At 45.6% G+C, this 20,867-nt stretch overlaps 1 protein-coding gene across 7 annotated transcripts in view; it reads right to left on the bottom strand.

The window, feature by feature from the left end:
* The window catches only part of LOC126561567 (cyclic nucleotide-gated cation channel alpha-3), a 74,478-nt gene extending 54,989 nt beyond the window's left edge, over positions 1–19,489 (bottom strand). For all 7 annotated transcript variants that reach the window (XM_050217791.1, XM_050217794.1, XM_050217793.1 and 4 more), the window contains exons 1-2: positions 19,355–19,489; positions 9,773–10,000 (exon numbers count right to left, since the gene is read on the bottom strand). In XM_050217791.1, the coding sequence (XP_050073748.1) occupies positions 9,773–9,989 (217 nt within the window). In that variant the 5' untranslated portion in view covers positions 9,990–10,000; positions 19,355–19,489. The remainder of the gene's footprint in view (positions 1–9,772; positions 10,001–19,354) is intronic.
* Positions 19,490–20,867: the final 1,378 nt, after the last annotated feature.

Raw genomic sequence — 20,867 nt, 5'->3', positions numbered from 1 at the left:
AAGTTATAAAATAATAACAACGTTATGAATTTTTATTTGGTCCCTTTCTTCTACTGTACATACTGTTTCATGGCCGTTGATAACCCCAGCAACATACCAACGTCACTATAACTTTCGGCGCAAGGAATGTCCAAAATTATCCCTTTTCATTCCGTTTCCTTCTTATCCAATGCGCTTATTTAACGCTTCATTTTTCTTTTACATTTCGTCAGAATCCATCAAAAGATTTTACCTTTTGTGTTTCACATATTTATCCTTTTTTTTTCCTTCATCTTTTTTTTTTTGCTGTTTAACCTGCTGCATTATTTTCACGGAATTTGAAATACCTTTACCCTCACCGAACCTGACCCGGAGAGATTCAAACAAAGGAAAATTCGTAGTGAAAAGCGTGACACACACACACACAAAAAAAACCACCCAACAATCGAGAAATATAATTTACACATCCTTCAACCTTATTCATCCACGGTGGAAAACAAGCGAAACCAGGCAATGGGACTACGCTTGTTCCCTGTACGTCCGGGACGGAATCCTTTCAGAAAGCGTCAGCAACAACAAAACAAACTTCTTCAACACACAAAAAAAGGTTGAACGTGCAAAAAGAAAAGCTCAAACACAAGGTGTGTGTGTGTGTATGTGTTGTACTTCGCTTAAGGTAGCATTCCGGGATGTACATGTGTATGTGTCTGTGAGTTGAGTTTGTTTGGCAAATTGGACGAGAAATGTTGTTTTTCTTTTGCCCATCATTTCATGCACAGCAACATTCGGCACAGTCGAAATGAAGATTTGCTGACGGAAAGGCAACCCCCCACCCCACTTCTCTCTCTCTCCCACTCTATCGATGCTGGGAGAGTTTCTAATTATTCAAATGAGTTTTAACCTACCGTAAGTCACATTTCACACTCTGCTTGGAACGAAATTATCAGTTCCAGCTCGGTACCATTCGGTGTGCATTGTAGACCAACCGTAATAAAGTATTTGACTGTCTTCCGCATTACGAAGGAATTGCGTTGCTCCATCAGCTTCAACCCTCGATGCGTCTCCCCCTTTGTCGGGCTCAAAAACTTTACGGCTTAGTGAGAAAAGAATTGTGGCGTGTGGTCAAAGGAAGGGAAAACACAGGAAACATGTATTTAAATTTATCTCAAAGGGCTTTCGGCAACGTCACTGTCTCAAGACTGACTTTTTTGCTTCGTACAAAAACCAATGCTCTGGCGAGGGATCCAGAAACACACATGGACATAGCGTATACACGTTGCTTACACAATTTCAAACTGCCACACAAACATATACACACACATCACAGCCCGTTCTCATCCATTGCCAGCTCTCGGATGTGTAAGAAAACGATTAGTGTGTGCAAGCAAAATTGCAAATTGAATGATTTATGCCTGCCTGGCCAATGACAGCGATTGGGCGAAGGCGAGAAAGGAAGGAAAGGGGAACGAGTGTGGTCGGAAGCTGAAAGAGATCGCCAGCCGATATACAACACACAGCTCAACCATGAATATTAATTTCGTGCTGACGTTTTGACGTCCCGAATGTGTACCAGTGAATCGGAACGCAGCACTGGGAAAAGCCTGGGAAGCCGTCCAAATTCGAACACTGTACACACACACACACAAACACATTCGCATTCGGTACAAAAACTTTGTCCATCTGCACTGGGGTATTGGAGTGGTCGGGATCGATATTTTATGCAAAATCGATTGAATTCAATTTATGTGCCATGAGAGTTTTCGACAGCATCGAAACGATAAAAATAAATAGAACACTAAGAGCTTGTGTGTTTGTGTGGCAGTTGATCCTGAGCAAGGCGGAGGAAGAACAAAGGGACACGTCTCTGGAACACACATACACATCGAGCACGGTTCGGGTAAGCTGGAATAAAAATTCTAATCTACAATACAATTGACTATGCAGATGAAGATGTGCTTTTTTGGACATGAATGAATGATAAATTTATTTTTTGGAATCATTTTTCGAGAGGGCTGACCATGACAGTATGACCGCTATACGTCAAACAAAGTGCTTAGTAAAAAATCATTTATAGCTCTTCAAAACTTTGTCAACATCTTGCTAAGTGAAGCTTGATTAAAACAAATAATTTACTACCAGAATCGCTCATGCTACCGACGCAACTCTCACAGTTTCCGCACGAGTGAATGATACGGTTCGGCCCAAAGTGTTCCCCAGGATCGCTTTAAATAACCCGCAACGTCTGTAAAACACGCACACAACTGACTGTAACCGAGGTTTTGTGCTTTTACCACAAAACCACTAAATCTTCATTTCACTTCATCAAACAGCGGCAGTGTGCCAGCAGCAGTCCCAAACATTCCGGGTTGGCGCTTGCGACGCGATGCACGAAACGCAAACTGATCGATATTCATATTCCCAAAACAATCACTCAACCATGGGCAAACTGTAAAGGGCTGACTCAGACCGACCGGCCGACGTCGGAGCTGTTCCACGGAAATAGGAATATTAAATTTCACCTACCCCAGAACACCGGCACAAGCGTCTTCGGTTTCCCCTTGTTTTATTCCTCGGTTGCAGCAGTAAGTTGCGGTCTGCGATGCGGAGGGTTAGATGTTGGGAGATGTTTTAATATCCTCTAGAAGCGGTGGGACTTCCCAAAGGTTTTCTGACGGCTGCTGACTTGTCTTGTGTACGGATAGTTCATGTGGCAGCAATCGCCGGAAGAATAAAGCGCCCTTCCTAACTCTACCTCTTTTTTAAAATACACCTCCAACGAGCGAGTTAAAGGTGTGGAAAATTGTTCATTTTTCAACACCTTTAGACATTTCAATTACCACGAACGTACATTAATGTTTTAGTAGCAATAGCGCTCAGTGCTCTCATGAACACAACAGCTTCTTCCAGAACGAGACTGTTGACAGCGAGAACTATCAACTACCAATCCTGTCTGTATAGACCAACGGGCCTGTTGAAAACCTGTTGAAAGGGTTTCCGCGTGCACTTGAACTTTGACATCCGAAATTTCTACGCATTTTCGTGCCAAGTTTCACTAGTGCCCGCAGTATTCAACACAATGCCACTAGGCCACATATTTTTGCTAGCAGATTGAATAATCGAGAAGATTTGGAAAATTTATTCCAACCGGGGCGCAACCCAAACGGATGACAACGGTTTGGTCCCTCGCCTTTTGCGAGCGCGACCGGGAGACCTTGCGAGCGACCATTACTTGGAAGAGATTGAAGCATCACGCCGCATTAAGTAGTCCATTTGTCATCCGTCATTTGTGGGGGGGGGGGGGGGCGGGTGGGGTGGGAATGCGGCACAGGAATAGCGGGCTTATTTCAGCTGTCACAGGGATGTACAGGTAGCTGTATCACAATGGAGGAATGTGTTTCACTGGCACGAGAATGATGGATAAGATGTTTTATGGTTTACCATACACTCTGAACCTACCGAGTGCAATATGTCTTCGGTGGTGTGTTTGAGTGCTACAGCTCATTAAAACGCACTGTATTATGTGAATCTTTACGGCACGAGACAGTACTCGTGCTGGCACTGAGTAGTAGACGGCACTACGTCATGATATACATACAACTTCTAATATCAGTTCAAAACGACGCGCAAAATATGGAACTAATTAATAATTTGCACTACCCGTAGCTTACGGAGCGAGCAGTTGCATTAATTTTGAAGCAAGCGTCTCCAAAAAAATGCACACGCCACCTACCTTAGTTATAAATTTCTGCAAAAATCCAATTCACTTCTCTGCTAGGGTTTGGTCACACCAGTCCCAAACTCATCTGCCGTATTCATATTACCCTAGCTCATTATCACGCCACCACTAGCGACGGAATAGAGGAGCCACTCCAAAATCTGCATCCTCCTGGGAAAGTCCGTCCGTACTGGTGTCGCAGCAACAACAAACGAGGTCAGCTTTCGGGGTGAACAATACGGGATTCGTGGAAATTGGAGCAGCGAAAACCCCAAAACGCCTCCCACAGCTCTCCACTCCAACGAGGGCTACGGAGGTTGGTGGCGAAATACGTGTCTGTATTTTTTTTCTTCATCCACCCCTTGCTAGCTCCCTTAGGTATCGCCCGTACGCGGCTTGCCTTGCTAGAATGATTCAGCACGCAGAAGTTGCAGTGTGCAGGCAAGCTTTTCATTTTTCCACTGTTAATTAATTTAATTACATTTTCAACAGCAGCACCACAGCAGCGCAACAGTGCCTGGCTTTTGCGTCTAGTGTCAAGAGATCAAGACTCATCCTCCTCCTCCTCCGGGTGGATGGGGTCCGCACTCGCAGCGCCCACAGACAGCGGCAGACCCACCGAATCGAGCAAATGGTCCCACTGAGGTTAATTTCTTTTGGCTCACTGTGGCACTCCAAAATCGGACAGTGGGGAAAATATGCAATGTACCATCATAACTCATGCTGTAGGGCACACTCGATATGGCGCTTTCACTGCTGGGTTTTCCTGCACAGAAGGTCGTACCGTTTTTCTGAGCTAGTGCTTGCGCCATATCTCGTCTTGTTTCCGTTTTGTCCCAAGCACCTAAATTAATGAAAGAGCTTGGCCCGATGAATAAGAACGAACGGTGACAGCAGTTTCTGTTTCCTTTCAGTACTGTCAACTGCTGGTGTAGTGTGTGTATGTGTGATGGAGTTCACACGCGAGGGTGAGACACCTCGGTGTCCATACACGTTTAGGACACACCTCTAGGATAACCTGGTGAAACGACATGAGTAGGATCATCGGTTTATAGATTCGTGCAAAAGTCCTGGAGAAGAATGCGTTCCTGTATTGCCCCAAAGTCATCCATTTTTACTTAAACGAAAAATAAGAAAATTGAGATAAGCATCTTCGTATCTTCAGAAAGCAGAACAAAAATTGTTCGAATGTCGTGATTCCTTTCTATTGAGACAAGCTGAAGATGCTGCAGTCATTTCCAATTTTGTGTTCCCATCCGAAGCACTGTGCGGCAAAGGTGCCCGTGTCATCAAACACTGTACACCACCTCCACGTGCTCCACGAGGCACCGAGTAAGAGGAATCCAGTCGGAAGGCGGGAAAAAAAACCCACGCCGGCAAACCGTGTACCGACGAAGGACACGATGACTGGGACCTATTTTTAGCGCACGCGAAGCGAAGCACGACGACGATGATGTAATCGTCGCAAACGGTAACAATTTCTTTCCCTGCGGGCCTTCACTTTTCTACCATTTTCGCTTCCCTCCCCACGGTCCTACCCATTAACCACACCCGTTGAACCGCGCGTACACACACACACACACACACAGCAAAGCGAACCCCATCAAGGGCTGCGACATTTTCCATTTTCCGCAGGGTAAATAGAAAACGGATACTCACCAGCACTCTCTCTCTCTCTCTCTCTCCTGGCTCCTGTTTCGCGCGACAAGACACTCCCCAATGTCCAGCAAAGCCCCGTACGAAATTGTCCCCGATGTCACGGGTGTTGAAACATTCCAGTTTTCATTTTGCTTCCCGATTTCGCTTCCTGGCTCCCACGTCCCCAGCTAACGGGGTGACACGGATGGCCGAGGAATGGCAACAGCAACAGGGAAGGCGACGAAACAAAAAAAAATTAAAACGGGTAACAGACACCCTCGCGCAAAGAGCAGAAATTGCTGAAATGAAATGCTTTTCGGTTGGGTTTTTCTTCCTTCTTTTTTTGCTGCGCACCCCACAACCCACAGTTGTTTGCCACAGAAAGTTCGTGTGTGTGTGCTTGGACGACGCTGGTAAGCAATAAAAATAACCCAAGTGTGCCGAGACCTCGGGGCTCCCGACCTCCGACTCCGACCCTTCTGGCCTGACACGGAGGATTGTATTTGGGCCAGTAAATCTTGCCCCCCAGCCCTAGTTACCCGCACCACACGCGTCGACCGCGTACCGGAGAAAGCGAAACTACCGGCGCGGTAGTTACTAGGTGAGACTGGCTGACTTCCGCCGACTACTGTGACTTCCTCCGTAAAGTGTGTAATTATGCAAATTTAATGAATTTTACGCCCACGCGCTATCACGATCCGCGAGCGTCGAAGATATCTTCCCCAAGCCTGACGACGACGACGATGGCGACGAAAATGCGTCCCTCCCATACACTGGGAGCACTAGAAGAAAGCGGCCGTAAGCGGCCGTGCAAACGAAGGAAGGGATCAAGCTTGACGATAACGATGGGGGACCTCACTCTCAATCTCCACTGTCCACGGTTTGCTTTGTGTAATGGGATACATTTCGGACAGACCTCGGTTTGCGTTCCCGAGAGGATGGGATGGGAGGAATGGCCAGGAAGACGACGCTCATCCCCGGGAATCTGTGCGACATTGCGACATTTGACAACTCGCCACCACCAACACACGACAAGCGAGTATCAAATTCAGAAAGTCTTTCAATACGCTTCTTGGCGCGTTGGAAGTTATTTTAAAACCCATTCACCCAACCCAACCGTAGCTCTCTCTCTCTCTCTCTCCTTCTCTTACCAAAAACTATTGACAAATTGGAACATCGGTTTTCTGGTGGTGGGAGTAAACAGTTTTAATGGTTGTTCCGAAACTGAACAAGCTCAGCCTGTCGACTACGCCGGTCCTTATCGTGTAGCCGACGTATCCAAGCAAAAGCACGGATGCTGCCCGAAAAGCTACTCTCCTCTGGTGAAGGTGATTCCGGGCGATAGTTGCAAATGAGCATCTTCAATGGGTGTAATTATATTAAAGAACTGTTTTTGAGTTCTGCTTGTTTGCCGTGTTGCAAACAAGGCTGGCCAGCAATCAGGCCCCTTAAGCGTTACCTCATTTTCTCAACTCACTTGTTCCATAGGGAGGGTTGAGAGCACAAGGTAATGAATATTTTGCGTGGAGTGAATAACGATTAATTTTTTAGGGAAGTTTTACGCTTGCAGGAACATTCGCTAGGAATTCAATCAAATTTTATCACTTTTGAGTCTCATTTAGCGAACGGAAATTCTTGCTTTATATGGAACAACCGTAGGCGATATTTATCATTTTTATGATTAAAATTACAGTTGTAAAAAAAAAATTGAAGCCTTTTCGAGGAAAGCTTTAGCTTCCATTGAACTTCAACACCAACCACCGCAACGAATGACGCATATTCCCAATCGTGGCGTAACACACTACGACATTTGCCATTTGCGCGTACTCCAACTAAGCGCACCAAGAGCCATGCTAACACGTTCAATGGCAGTGTTGACGAGACACCAGTGCCGCCGGTGTCTCCCACAATATGGGTCGATAAAAGGTAATGAACTGTTCAACTGACAGATACTAACTGATCTCTAATTAAGTTAATTGCCTCGTATGTCGCCCGCTTTTTCGTGAAGCACCCACGTGCCCAACCCAAACCGTGTGTCGCCGAAACGGTCAATCAAACAAACCACCCTCAAGCGCGCCTCAATGTAAGACGCAAGTAGACCAGTGTATTGGTCAGTTGTTTCGGTCGGTTTGACGCAAAACCGCGTCGCGTCCGCACCATTTGTTGGTGTGTCCACTCCACACACACACACAGAAAAAACACCAAGCCCCACAAGCCCAGCCGGACGGACGGTGTCCCGCGTGCGGTTGTAATCCGATGGCTCAAACCGTATCAGAAACCGTCATCAGACTCACACCATCCCGATTGCGTGAAGCGCCAGAGCATCACCTAGTGCAGGTGTCAACACCGGGACTTGCCTGGCCATTACCGTCGCACTGGGAAGGAAAATTGACACCTTCGCCTAGTGTGACGACGGGTGTTTATAACATAAAATGAGGCAAGTGGGAAGGTGGGAGATACAGGAAGGAGCAGCCTTTAGACCATAACCACCGACAACCGACTGTCGGCAGCAGCAGCAGCAGCAGGGTTTGGCCACAGGGGAGATTTGGAAAGGAAATGGTAAAGCACGATCAGGAAAAACAGGTTAAATGAATTTAATAAATTAATTGCAACTAATTTCAGCCAAACGATGCAACTTGGCGCTATTCTCGCACAAACGATAATGGTTTACCCCGTGGTCGAGCGTGAACACCGCGCGTGGTGTAAGGTGTAATCTTCCGTGTCCTTCTTACCATATTGTCATGACTCCCTTGGGGAGGGGAGGAGCCCTTTGTACAAGAGTGTTTTACCGGTCGGTTGGCGACGGAAACGAATCTTGATTCGATTTTTTCCACTTACCGGAGCGTTAATGAAGGTGCACTCTGGCAAACGCATTTGAAAGTGTTTTTATATGGTAAATTGGCACGTTGTCTATTACTGCCCAAAAAACAAAAACCCCGCAATTGGCATTATTGAGAGTAAACGTGGAGAAATTAAATGGATTTTCTATACGATTGGCTTTAAGCAGTAGAAATAAGCCTTTGGCATTAAAAAAGAATAGCTAGAGAATGCGGATGCCTAGTCAATCCGCACCTCTAGTCAATCCCAGAATCATCCAAACTGAGTTTAGAGCTTACATCGTACGACACGTCTAACGCCGCCTCCAACTGCACCTACTATAACGACGGGTATAAAGGTCCTTTTTTTTCTTTCTCCATCGGCAACAACGACAATAACAAAAAAGTGCCAACGGCAGAAACCAATTGTCCTTAACGACCATTCGGCCTAATTGAGCTCGAATATCGAAACGGCCCCAGAACCACCCAACCGGGTGGATGGGTGTAACAAGCGACCACTACACGTCTCATTCCAGCCGGAGCGCCCATCGATGGTAATCGGAAGCGTAAGAAAAACTCACCCATAAAAATCACCCAAGTCGTTTGGATCTCATCCCAAGCGAGCAGCAACCCTGCAAACCATTCCCGAAACAATGCTACCCCAAAACACCATCAATAACACACGACCCGACGGGGTTCCCCATTGCTCGTTGTGTATTGCAGGAAACTTCTGCAACTATAAAAATTTCCAGAACACCGTTCCCCAGGCCAAGTGAGAAAACCCAGACTCCATTGCGGAGCAGCAGCATCAACCAACAACGAAAACAAAAGCTAGTGTGTATCAGAGTTAACATGCTAACCGATCGGGACTCGTTTCTGACGGTCACACACAATCCCCACAAGCTCTGTTGACGACGACGATGGCGATGATGATAGTGGTTGGTTGGTGCTGACGATAATGACAGCGTATTTGATGGCGGATACAGCGTGCAGGCGGTAATGATGGTGAGCTGTGATGCAACAGCACAGAAATTGGCATCAATTTAGCAAAATGGCTAACAACCACACCACATTTGATTGACATTTAACTTTTTACGGCTTCTCGCGCCTTTCTGTTGTGCAGCGGCTTGTGTGTGTGTGTAGCTCTGTACCTTCGGACCGGACCGTACTTGCCGGGTCAACCAGGGTGTGCAAAGGCTTTTGGGGGTCTGTTTTTATTGCACCCCAATCGAGCGGCCCGATCGAAACACTGTAGTTGCTTCCTATTTTTTGTGTTCTGCGTTTCTTTTTGCCTATAATAGTTCCACCGAAATTTAACCTCTTAGTGGAAGTCACGTGAAAGATTATTATCCCCTTAAGCTTGTAATGGAACTTGATCATCGGAAGGTGCCAAAGCGTGCCTCGTCTGCGGGGCGAGTTTTTTTTTTTTTTTTTTTTTTTGGAACATTTGCATCACAAAGTCTGCAAAAACAAGCATGATGTCGAAGAGGCGTGTGCGGCCATGATGATCCTACCATTTTCCCCTCGGTTGTGAGATCGGAGGAGGTGAATGAATGGCGGGAAAAATGAAAGGGAAGCAGCAGCTAGAATGGCATCGAAAAAACGACATCAAACCAACACTTACCTGGAATGTAGCGAGGTCCATTGGTGTGCCCGAGGGATAAGCTACCGTAGGATACGTGGCCGGATTCGGCTCCGACCGAAACCACAGCAATTTCGTCGAGCTCGTGACCGGGCGACGTACTGTTGGCGGAGACGAGCCGGGTCGAGGAGGTGCCGGCGGTGCCGTGAGATTCTTTACGACCTCTTAACGATAGCACCAGCCGTTTGGCTGTTGACATGGTGGCGCTAACTGTAACGAAATTGCGGCAGCAAGAAGAAGAAAAAAAAGGACCCTCCGTTAACGCTCTAATCCTGGCGCAAATGCTAAGACACGTAAAGGTTACGGATACGGGCAATGTCAGACAGAATGCAGATGATGCTCGGCTCGGTTCGTGTGTGAGTGTGACGAGGTATGAGGTAGGTCAAATACCACCAAATCATGTCGGATTCCTCTTGCAAACTGGTTGCGAAAATGCATCGCAGCATAACCCTTGGCATGCTTCCATCGGATCATCCAGAAAGCGCAACAATTTCCCGAACAAGGTGAGATTTCTCGAGAAGATTTAGTAAATTATCGGTCCACTAGTCAACCGGGGAGGGGGGTAGGAGTTTCGGGTGTCAAGGGATGGAGAAACATATCTGTTGCTTGGAACGCGCGAGCGCGCACGCTCTACTTGTCGGTGTACATTTGGCTGCTCTCATCCAAAAAGCCACAGATTTAACCTCGAAATCGTTGCTGGTGGGCATACACAACCGGCCGACCACAGGTACTAAATCCCCTTTTACCGAACGATGGCTCGAACATGGTTTATCCGTGTAGTTTTCGAGGGAATGGAAAAGGAAGCCGATTGCCATAACCGTAGATTCCCGTTTTCGTTGGCAACATGCCTCGAAAATCTGTTCCTGAGCGAGCGTTTAGCGTATGCCGGGCGTATTGGTATTCTGGCGATCCTATCTAGTTGGAAACGATTGGTTCGATGTAGAGAAGCACCCGCGAGGACGAGGGTCGTTGAGGTCGCTTCGACACCTAAAACATGGCCACAATGGATTTCCATTATGCTGTGGCATGTTCGTATGAGGTTTGCATAACCCTACACAAAGAGCCTCGAGAAGGCGAGAGACGAGGGCCATAAATTTTGCGATTAAATGCTGGCATAATCGGCACAGACGGTGCCTTGACGTGCAACTTCGATTTAAAAGTGCATGTGCATCCAAAATAAATCCTTTGTTTGGAGCAAAGAAGATTTGCTCCAAAGTTCGGTATCATCTGCACAATTTCACGTTCCACCAGAAGTCAGTCAGATGCGCATCAAATTCTCTTTGAACGAGTAACTGCAAGTTTCAAACTATTTTTGAAGTTGTGCATTGTTTTAAATATTGCATAATTTTCAAGATTAAGGCTATGCTCCCTTTCCGGTGCACACAATCAAACTGCACCGTATGGGTGAACATTTTTACTGCAATTGCTTAACAATATGAGACATCTTGAAGACTTCTTCTCGGAAGTCTTTATTTGTGATATCTTCAAAAATCTTCAGAGTGCTCTAGAATCAATTGTCTGCATTTCATTCGAGCCCTTCTTTAAGGCACCACTTGTTGAGTTCCTCCAATCCTCGGGGAGTGTTTAAAGTTCAATTAGTCCCCTAATTCCCTGAGGTGTATTGATTTAATAGACATTTTAAAAACAATTCTACGGTGTCAGCAATTGATGGGAAAAAAATCTCCAAAAGCTCAACATGGACTATCACAAACAGAAAACCTACCCAAGGAGCTTAGAGCCTAGTATCGAATGTCGTCTACGGGTGTTCTACCCACCCAAAGCTCCCTAAGGAACTATTAATGATATTCCCAATTTTTTCCCTCTCCACAGCTTCCTTCAAGCAATTGTTTTCATTGTTTTTTTTTCGTCCCTTCCTACTGCAAAATGGAAGATAAATCGTTCAATTGACAGGTCCGCTTTTTGTTTTTATCAAATTTCTACTCCCAGACACGAGAAATAAATTGAACCGGGGATTGGCTTTTTCTCGGACGACGCTTGCGCTTTCTTTGGAAGGGAAACGCATGTCAAAAAATATCAAATAGCTTATTAAAGTGCTCTCCAGCGTTGGTGCGTCTTTTAGGGGTTTCACGTCCTCGTTACGCGTACCAAATGCCAGTTGTGGCACAACAAGTGAAACCCTCGTCGCCCTGCTGAACGGAAGCTGTCATAAAAACGGAAACGGACTCAATTGGCACTGGTCACCAAGGCGCACACATGCGCAAATGTACATACTGCTAGCTACACAGGCTACACAGACAAGTAGAAAATGAAACGAAGAGGAAAACATAAATTGTACTAACGAAAAAACACAAATACACAAAAAAAACCCCCGGACAGCATACACATCGGAGTGCCAAGAGACTCAATTAGAGCCGCTCGGATTTGTTGCTCAGGTGTACCGCAAAAGCACACAAATCGCACAACTTCGCTGCATCCGTAACAAGCAGCAGCAGCAGCCACAGCATGCAGCAGCAACAAGCGACAAAACTGGCATGAGGTACGTTACACAGCAAACTCCGAAGAGAATAGACATAACACACATACAACAACAAAAAAAATGCTAAGCTCAGAATTAAAGCAACGGCTTATAGAGAGTGGACGAGCACGGACGAGTAAAGAGTAGGAAGTTCATAACCACGAAATAAATCCAATTTACGAGCTGATGACTTTTTATTTCGTCCGTACAGCCCGGGTGATGTACGACGAGGCACACAATTTGTTGTGCCCAAAACGGAATCGCGGTGCGACGCCATCGACATAAAAAAACAGGAAACTGCCAACGCTTTTCTTCAAGATCGTTTGACGTGCCAGAACCACGCTGGACCGTGGCGATAAGGGTCCGTTTGCAGGAATCGGACGGCCAGCTACACCTTCAAGAGGGGGGTGTGGGGGGGGAGGATTTTAAGCTGCTGTTTGCACTTTTGTGGAGTAACTTTTTATTCATTTCCATTTTTTATTTTCGTTGCCCCGGCGTAACGCTCGGCGGTGCGCAGCGGTGCCGAAAAAGCTGTAAAACCCAGCTTCGATCGATGCAACAAACTCGCGCAAAAACCATCCGTCAAAAACTATTAAATTGAGTGAATGGATCAACCGTTAAAGGTAGAAGATGGTTTCGGGGTTTTGGTGTTTTCTTTTGCCCTCACGGTGCAATGGAAACGTAAGATTGATTGCGATTAATTTTGCACCTTTCTCGAGGGAAATTTGAAATGGAAATTCGCTTTTTGTCCTTGCAATGGCGGTATTTTATTCACCTAACGTAAGGGATTTTTTGTTACTTGATCAATTTGTATCACTGGTTTGTTCCTTGTCTTATTTTAGATCTCTTTCTGGGTCAGTCGATTATGCTATCTCTAGCAGGAAATTATTTTTCATTTGTTCAAGAACTGACCAATAAAATCAAAATAACTACAAAATGGAGATCACTTCTACAAATTTGTGGTCAATTATTGGAAAGCCTAGTTAATAAATTACTACCATACAAAACAGCAATTTAGATTCCAGCACGGCCTTTACAAAATAGTAACGAGAAAATTGTTTCATTAACGATCATTGTACAGCATACAGCAAATGTCCAACAGCAAAAAAAAGCAAATAAACAAGGCGCGAGCGCGTTCCGTAAAAGCTTCGCCATAAAAAATCCAATTAAAAACTTCGAACCTAATATTTATTACTACACACGGGTTCACACTAACAACGGGGCCCGCGAAATTCACTCGGACAAAATCCGCTCGCAAGTCGCCGCAAGAACACCAAGGACCCAATGGCTACCAACGTGCGCGCTCCACCGCCGGCACTTTTGTGCCAACCAATCTCGCAAAACCGTAGCCGTAATTCTCATTATGGTTTATTTTGTTGTTTGAAATATAGCCGGTCATAAAGGCAAAATTAATTTTCGGCACTTTCGGCCTCACAACCGACCGTCCCATACCTCGTTGCCGGGTCCTTCCGGTGCGGTTATTCGAAAGTAACGGTCTGCCCTGATTTGGCTTGAATCTTCATTTCGGCGGTTACGGAATGGGCCTATTCCACGCTGCGATAAATCGACCATCCCGCTGCAACGACGCACGCAGATGAGAGTGCTGCTGACCAAGAGTTGTGTTTGGGCCAATGCTTAGGTTTTATCGTTTAGAGCGCATTGCTGGAGCTTGCCCTCCCCCTAAACAAGACAAGTACCATCTGAATTACATCGCCTTCTGTCCAAAAGAGAGGGGGAGGGGGGGAGGAGAAAGCTTTCCCACAATGAGGCGAAAGTAATATAGCATGGAAAATGCCCGCGGGAGGAAAAAGGAGTTTCTTTTTTTCTCGTCCGCTAAAAAACCGATTTATCCTTGTGAAGTGAATTGCTGCTTTTGGGCTTGAACTAACATTCGACAGTACAAACGATAACGCAGGATGGTGCTCTGCTTCGGGAGTTTTCAATTAAAAGGGCAGGTATGGGAGCGATACTGGCTAGTTTTAGGTTTTATGATGTTACCACCTAAATATGTTTCCATCTCATAACGATGGATAACAGGACGAGGAGTTATCAAAGCCACAAAAAATACCCTGTGGATTAGCTGTTATGATGTTATATGCGCTTTAAAAATAAAATATCGTTGTGTTAAAGCTACTCCAACATGTCATATGAAAATGACATGACATTGAGAACGATTTCCCAAAATATTCCACGTCTTATCACATTTCAAAGCCATTTTTCCTTCGTCAAAATATCCATTCTCATAGCTTTATTTTTGCTGTGATAATTTCCACATTTTTAAAGAGCTTACGAAGGATGCTAAATTATATGTAATGTGTAATAGATGAAAACTACAACTCTTCAAATTCGTATGCTCTCTATCAGACAAGATGTGCGCTGTGGGTTGAAATCGATCAAAAATAAATTCTTATCTACTTTTCCCACCATCGCGGACAACCGACTCAACTTCCAAACTATCAAATGACCAACCATCACGCCTCCAACACCCTATACAACTGGGTGTCTAAGGGATGGATAGAGGCGGAATGTAAGGAGGGCGGAAAAGTTCAATCACGTTTCCGTCAATCAAATCATCCGATTAAAAATCCGACCGAGAGTTCCGGGAACACAGCACATCGAATCCCGATCTGGCTTTCGTTTCCGGCACGGTTCTTCTTATTTACGAAGCACACCCTGAGTGGGGTTGTGGTGTAAAAAAACACACACACACACACAAACCAACACCCAACACCACACGCACATTCTTCACCTCAAACTGGGGATGTTGTTTATTCAGGCAAGTTGAATTTTCAACAGCGATTTCATCGTTCGGTTCTGCTCCTTTTTCTATTGTGTTGCACAATAGCGCACAATACTCGTGTGTGTGTGTGTGTGTGTGTGTGTGTGTGTGTGTGTGTGTGTGTGTGTGTGTGTGTGTGTGTGTGCATGTCTCTCCGCACGCTCGTCAACAGCTTCTTTACCGTTCCCGAAGCGTTTGCCACTGCCGTCCATTCTTATGTCATCCTAAACAAACATCAAACATTGAGATGAGGGCTAGATTTAGTGTGAGCTTTTTGTACATCCTTTTTTAACCAATACAAGCCATGCCTTTGGTCCCGGGTGTATTGTGCTTGTGGATTTAGAATTCGACAACACTAATTCGCTACAAGGATATCTAGTGGTTGGCTGGTGATTTCCTAATAATTCTACTAAATTGAATAAATATTTTCACGAAACAGTTCAGCTTCAGCTCCTGCTTGAAACATTTGCAGAACAATTAAAAACAAAGCTAATTATTGCTTTATCACAACTTTTAATATTTTTTTTTCCTTTCCAAAGAATTTGGTTTTCCTTCCTCCTGTAGGTCCTCGTGTATTTAAACAGCAATTTCGAACAATCAGCCAAGAGCTGTTTGTTTCAAAACCAGATTTTAAATGAAACTGTTTTGTTCTGTCTCCAACTGCACATGCACTTCCTCCGGATCTGCAATCAATCTTTCCTTCCAGTCCAACAACACACACTCACGACCGGTAACATGTTTCGAAATGCACATGTACACCAGCTGGGTGAACATGACCACAGCGAGCAGAACGATTGATTTACTTTGAAGCAGGCAAACTTCCACGCCAATATTTCAATCGAAAATGTGTCGTCTGAAACTCAAACAGTTGCCGTTCACAGGTCAGTGCATGTGAATGCTGCAACCGGAAACTTCACCAAACGACCAACGCACCATCGAACCAACGAACCGTACCAGAAAATCGGTTGAGAAGTAAGTAAGCAGCAGCTGCAGCAACACTCGGTCGTTCGGTTCATGCACCGGTTCTAATGAGGATTGATTGCCGGAAATGCTATTGGTAAACCGCAAAAATTGACATCACACTGACCGATGATGCCGCATCGGTACGGTTCTGTCAGTAGCACCACACTGGAATCGGAGCCCTTGGAACGATGAAGCTGCATGTGACAAAGTATCCATTTAATATAAGAGCATAACACTGAACCTAAAAAAGGAACACAAAACCAGCTCGGGTTAATTAACTTGTTACACTCCTAAAGTGGAGTTGAATATTTACAGGAAAATGCTGCACGTTGAAGCATTCGTTTTAAAAATATGCACTCGATCAATCACAAAAAAACACCTCCGTCCGTTTTGTCGGAATCAATTCAAACCGTATTAGCGCGCCTCAAACTATGCAAATTTGTGCTCATTCGCCATCATTCGATCGACTGCTGCGCGCAGCGCCTGTCGCGCTGTTTCCCAACTTCCTTGCGCAAGTAATGAAATGATGGATTGATTTTACCCCGTCAAACATTCCCGTAGGCAACCGCCCCAGCATCATGATGATGCTTTCCCAATAGAGAAGGGAAAAAAAATCTTCCCACTTCATTACGTTAAACTTCACAGGGTTTTTGGTGGCTGGTCGCGTTGCTGGCACTATTTTGCTGCCGATCTTTAGTAGCAAAATCGTACCTCTCCCGAACAGACCAGCCAGAAACGCTTCATCAACGTCAGTCACTAGCATGCATAAAGCCCATCCTCTCAGGTTCGCTCGTTACCTCACAGCTGCGAGAAAATTCTGACGGTGAAGATGACGATTCCTTCCCTCTGCTCGTGTGTGCAGCACAAGCACACAGCGTCCAATATCCCGAACCGCATCATATCGAAAAGTAAAGGCAGAAAGCACGATAAGCTTCGATCCACCATCCAGTGTAAGGATTCATTGGCAATCCACAAACAACCACACGCTTCGTCTCGCGCCCATTACCAAGTCGCAAAACCCCCGCAATGTGTACGCGGCAGAGCAATACCGATGCATGCAAGGCAGGCAAAGCATTATCAATCATAACGACCGAAGGAAGCAGCATAAAAGGGTTATTAAACTTTTATTCCTTTCAAGCCATTCATTAACCGGAGCGGCAGTAAGCCTTCCGAGCGGGTCAACGGGGCTTGAACCGAGCAGCAACATTATGATGCGGTCCTCTGGTCCATGCACTGTTTGCTGACGATGCTGCTGCTCACTGATGGTAATACTGATGTGCGATGTTGTCACATTCGATAATGATACTTAGTACCCTGGGGCTGATGCGGAGGGAATCCCCCGGCACCAGGGGGTACGGGATTTGAGTTGAGTAACGAAGAAATCGACCCAAACACACCATCCATATTATGATGGCCTTTGCAATAATGCCAAAAATAAAGTGTTACAATGGAGGAAAGTCCGGAGGACTGACAGGGGGCAGTGCTGTACGCCCGGCCACCGGACACGAGCGCATCGCCCCATGATGGCCCATACATTCGATGACGTAAAACGGATCCCAGATCCATCCGGGTGGACGAGCACGATGATGGATGGACGAAGAGATTCGCGCCAGCCGGGGATTATGGAGGCGTTATCAATGTGACAGTATTTACGCTCCGTTGCCTTGCATCGGGAACCGTTCAAGCTTGCCTCGCACGTGCCTGGCCGGGTTGGTACGGGGACTAACGATTTTACGAGCGTTAAATATTATCGTTTTAAAAACATTGCATTGAATTTTACGAACCTTCCTTGGTTTCGGGTGAGGTGAAATTGGGTGGACGGTGAACATTGTGCAATCCGTTTTATAAATCAGAATGCAGTAATCGAACAGCGAGAATTGTGGAGTGCAGATTTTGCATACCGATTGAACAATGGCTGAGCAGGGCCGCAGAATCATTCGTATCATTAAAAGAACTCTGAGCTCAATGATTGTATGGAAATGGGTTTTATCAACTAAGTCCTGCCTAAGCTAAGCAGCACTACAGAGTCTATTAATTGACAAACTCAATTTGATGCTCGATATACTGTCATGCTTCGTCGTTCGCTTTCGACCATTCGATGGATTTGATGACTCTCTTTTTCCCCGAGCTTAACAACCAGAAAACCGATGCTAATCAACCATTTCGTGCGGTTAACACGCTACTATTCTACCCATTCCGAGAATCTACACAGCCTTGCAGTAACGTCTAACATATGCTCATTCCCAACTCCATTATTCCAGCCAACTCAAACCACTAATGTCGTCATCCAGTGCTCGGGCACTTCTGGTTACGGATCATCCAAATTGCTGTACTGGATGGAATGATACATTTTTTTGCCGACTAAGAAGCAGCAGAAGAGAAAAACAAAAAAACCCCAGTGCTTCACCACTCACCGAGCGTAAACTCGCCAAGCAAAGCAAAAACAAAGCTTAACCCATGGCCATAAAATCGCACCAGCATATAACCCCGCCAGCTGACCCGGAGTTCACGTGGACGGGAGGGGGAAGGGATTTTTCGGAATATCTTCCACCGCACAATGTCCATCCGTTCATCTTAATTACAAAACCAGCACCAGCCACCGTAACGCAACGTTGACTACCCTGGACGAAGCTGGGTAGGACATTGAAGAAGAAAAAAAAAGTGCTTCAGCTAGGCATTGCATTACCCGAGTACCTCAGAATTTTCGGAAAGCTTTTTGGATTCGACGATGGCACAAGGAAGCGAGCGAAAAAAACCCGTTTGGGACAACCGTTTTTCTGGCGGTCAAAAAAGAAACACACCCGTGGTACATCGTACAAGAAGTAACGATTGCCAGCTTTTGCGTACCCGTTTTTCGGGACAAGTCTACAGCGACCCCGATCACGAGAATGGGGTCAAAATCAGCATATGGTCGCTCTACAACAACATGACGCGAATGTGAGAGCCCAACATGATCCAAAACCAATTCGCACTCTCAGCAAGCACCCAACCCATTCAAACATGCTGCCGCCAATGGCACAGGTGGCTCACACGGGGAATCGAAGAAAAACTAATCTCACAGTCACAGTGCGAATGGGTGTGAAAAACTACGGTTAATTACGGTGCACACCTTTCGCTGTCGCGTCAGGTGTTCCAGGGAAAGCTTGGTCATACCGCTTCGGATCTGGCAGAGCTTACGCCATTTGCTGGAACAAGCACAGCCTCTGCTCGAGGTCTTAGTTTTGTGCTTCGTAGCTGTCGAAGCTTTGCTCAACCGTTCGGTAGATCCAGAAATCACCTGTCCATTACCCGGTCCGGTTGGCCCTTTTTCTGCGGAACTGTACTCGTGTTTTGGTGCTGACCTCACCTCTCAAAACGTTGATTGCGTCCACTAGTTACTGGTCCACGGGCAGCATTAGCACGAAAGAAGCAGAGCATTTTCCACGAACGATCGGATGTTCTCGGATGGACGATACAATCGCTTGCAGTGTGAACCTAGAACCGAGCTTCATCCACTCTACTGCACTACTGCACTGGATGCTCGACTCATATCACACTACACAGAGCAACGGAAACATTATCATCGATGAACCACAGCCAGCTGGCACGCTTCGTACGAACGACGTGCAGAAGAAAAACACGGAGTTCGGATAAAGAGTTTTCCAAACTTTTTATCCCACCCCCTGCCCAAACGAAACCTTATGCACATGCACGGTGGTGCTGCACTTTCACACTTGCTCTATTTTCACGCTGGCTTCAATTATTTCCGTGCAATCTTGTTCCCGCACTTGGATCAAGGCATTTAATTCTCTTGGATGTTGGGAACCTGCTAAGGATTCTTTCAACGTATTGCACTATAATGCGACTATCGCCGACACACATACACACTTCGCCGGTTGATCTGATTCACATACACCTGATGTTGGGGAAAATTGGGGTTTTTTTCTATGCAACTAGGATACCCACCCCCAGCACACACACACACATACATTCATACACTGGTTGTGACTTTAGAAAACTGTAGTTGAAACTTTCGGCTTCGTATTGTAACCACGGCATCCACTCACATGCACACACTTAACAAACACTGCGACATTGAACACTTGCAGTAGGATCACTTGGTCGGCTTTGGTAAGTGCTGAGGATTTAGTGTGTTTAGCTTTCCTTTAAATGGCTGCCCCCCCACAAAAAAACCAATCACCTTTTCTTACGAACACACATTCACTCACTCACTTAACAGCAAACTAACAAAAATTGCACCTCATTTGCATTTCAGCATTACTACGTACATCACACTGGAAGGAAGATGCTTCACTGCACACTACATGATTGCACCGTACCTTTCCCGCGTCATCGTTTTCGGCCATTTTAACACTACTTCATTGCTTTTGCTTAACGAAAGCCCCGTGGCTTGGCGTAACCTACCGAACCGGGAGAGAGAAAGAAGAAGCCTGTTGCGATGATTTGGTTAAACTTTTGCGCACGAGAGTAAATTATGTAACTACACTTGCTTTATGTACACTGATTTCAACACTTGCACACACACACACACACAATTGCACAGAATAGTGGAATAGTTGACCACAGCTGAAGTGTCGTCCTTGTCGCCTGTCACTATAATAGATCCGAGTTCTGTAATCAAAAAACAATTTTGTGCAATAAGTATGCAAATGTCACACAGCAATGCTTTACTCGTTTCATTTGTTGGACAGTTGTTGTACGGGGTTTATATGAAAACGGTTATCCCGTTAAGTCAGAATTAGTGTTCTCGTACCTCCACAATCTAGGCAAACCACACAAAAATCGTCCGTTCAGAACCGTTTAACAAAACCCAAAAAAAAAAAAAAAACCCCAATGGCACTGTAATTTAAAACTAGACT

This window comes from Anopheles maculipalpis, chromosome 3RL, assembly GCF_943734695.1.
Source record: "Anopheles maculipalpis chromosome 3RL, idAnoMacuDA_375_x, whole genome shotgun sequence".
NCBI lineage: Eukaryota > Metazoa > Arthropoda > Insecta > Diptera > Culicidae > Anopheles > Anopheles maculipalpis.
The sequence above is the reverse complement of the archived record's forward strand: the minus strand, read 5'-3'. Positions and strand labels throughout refer to the sequence as shown.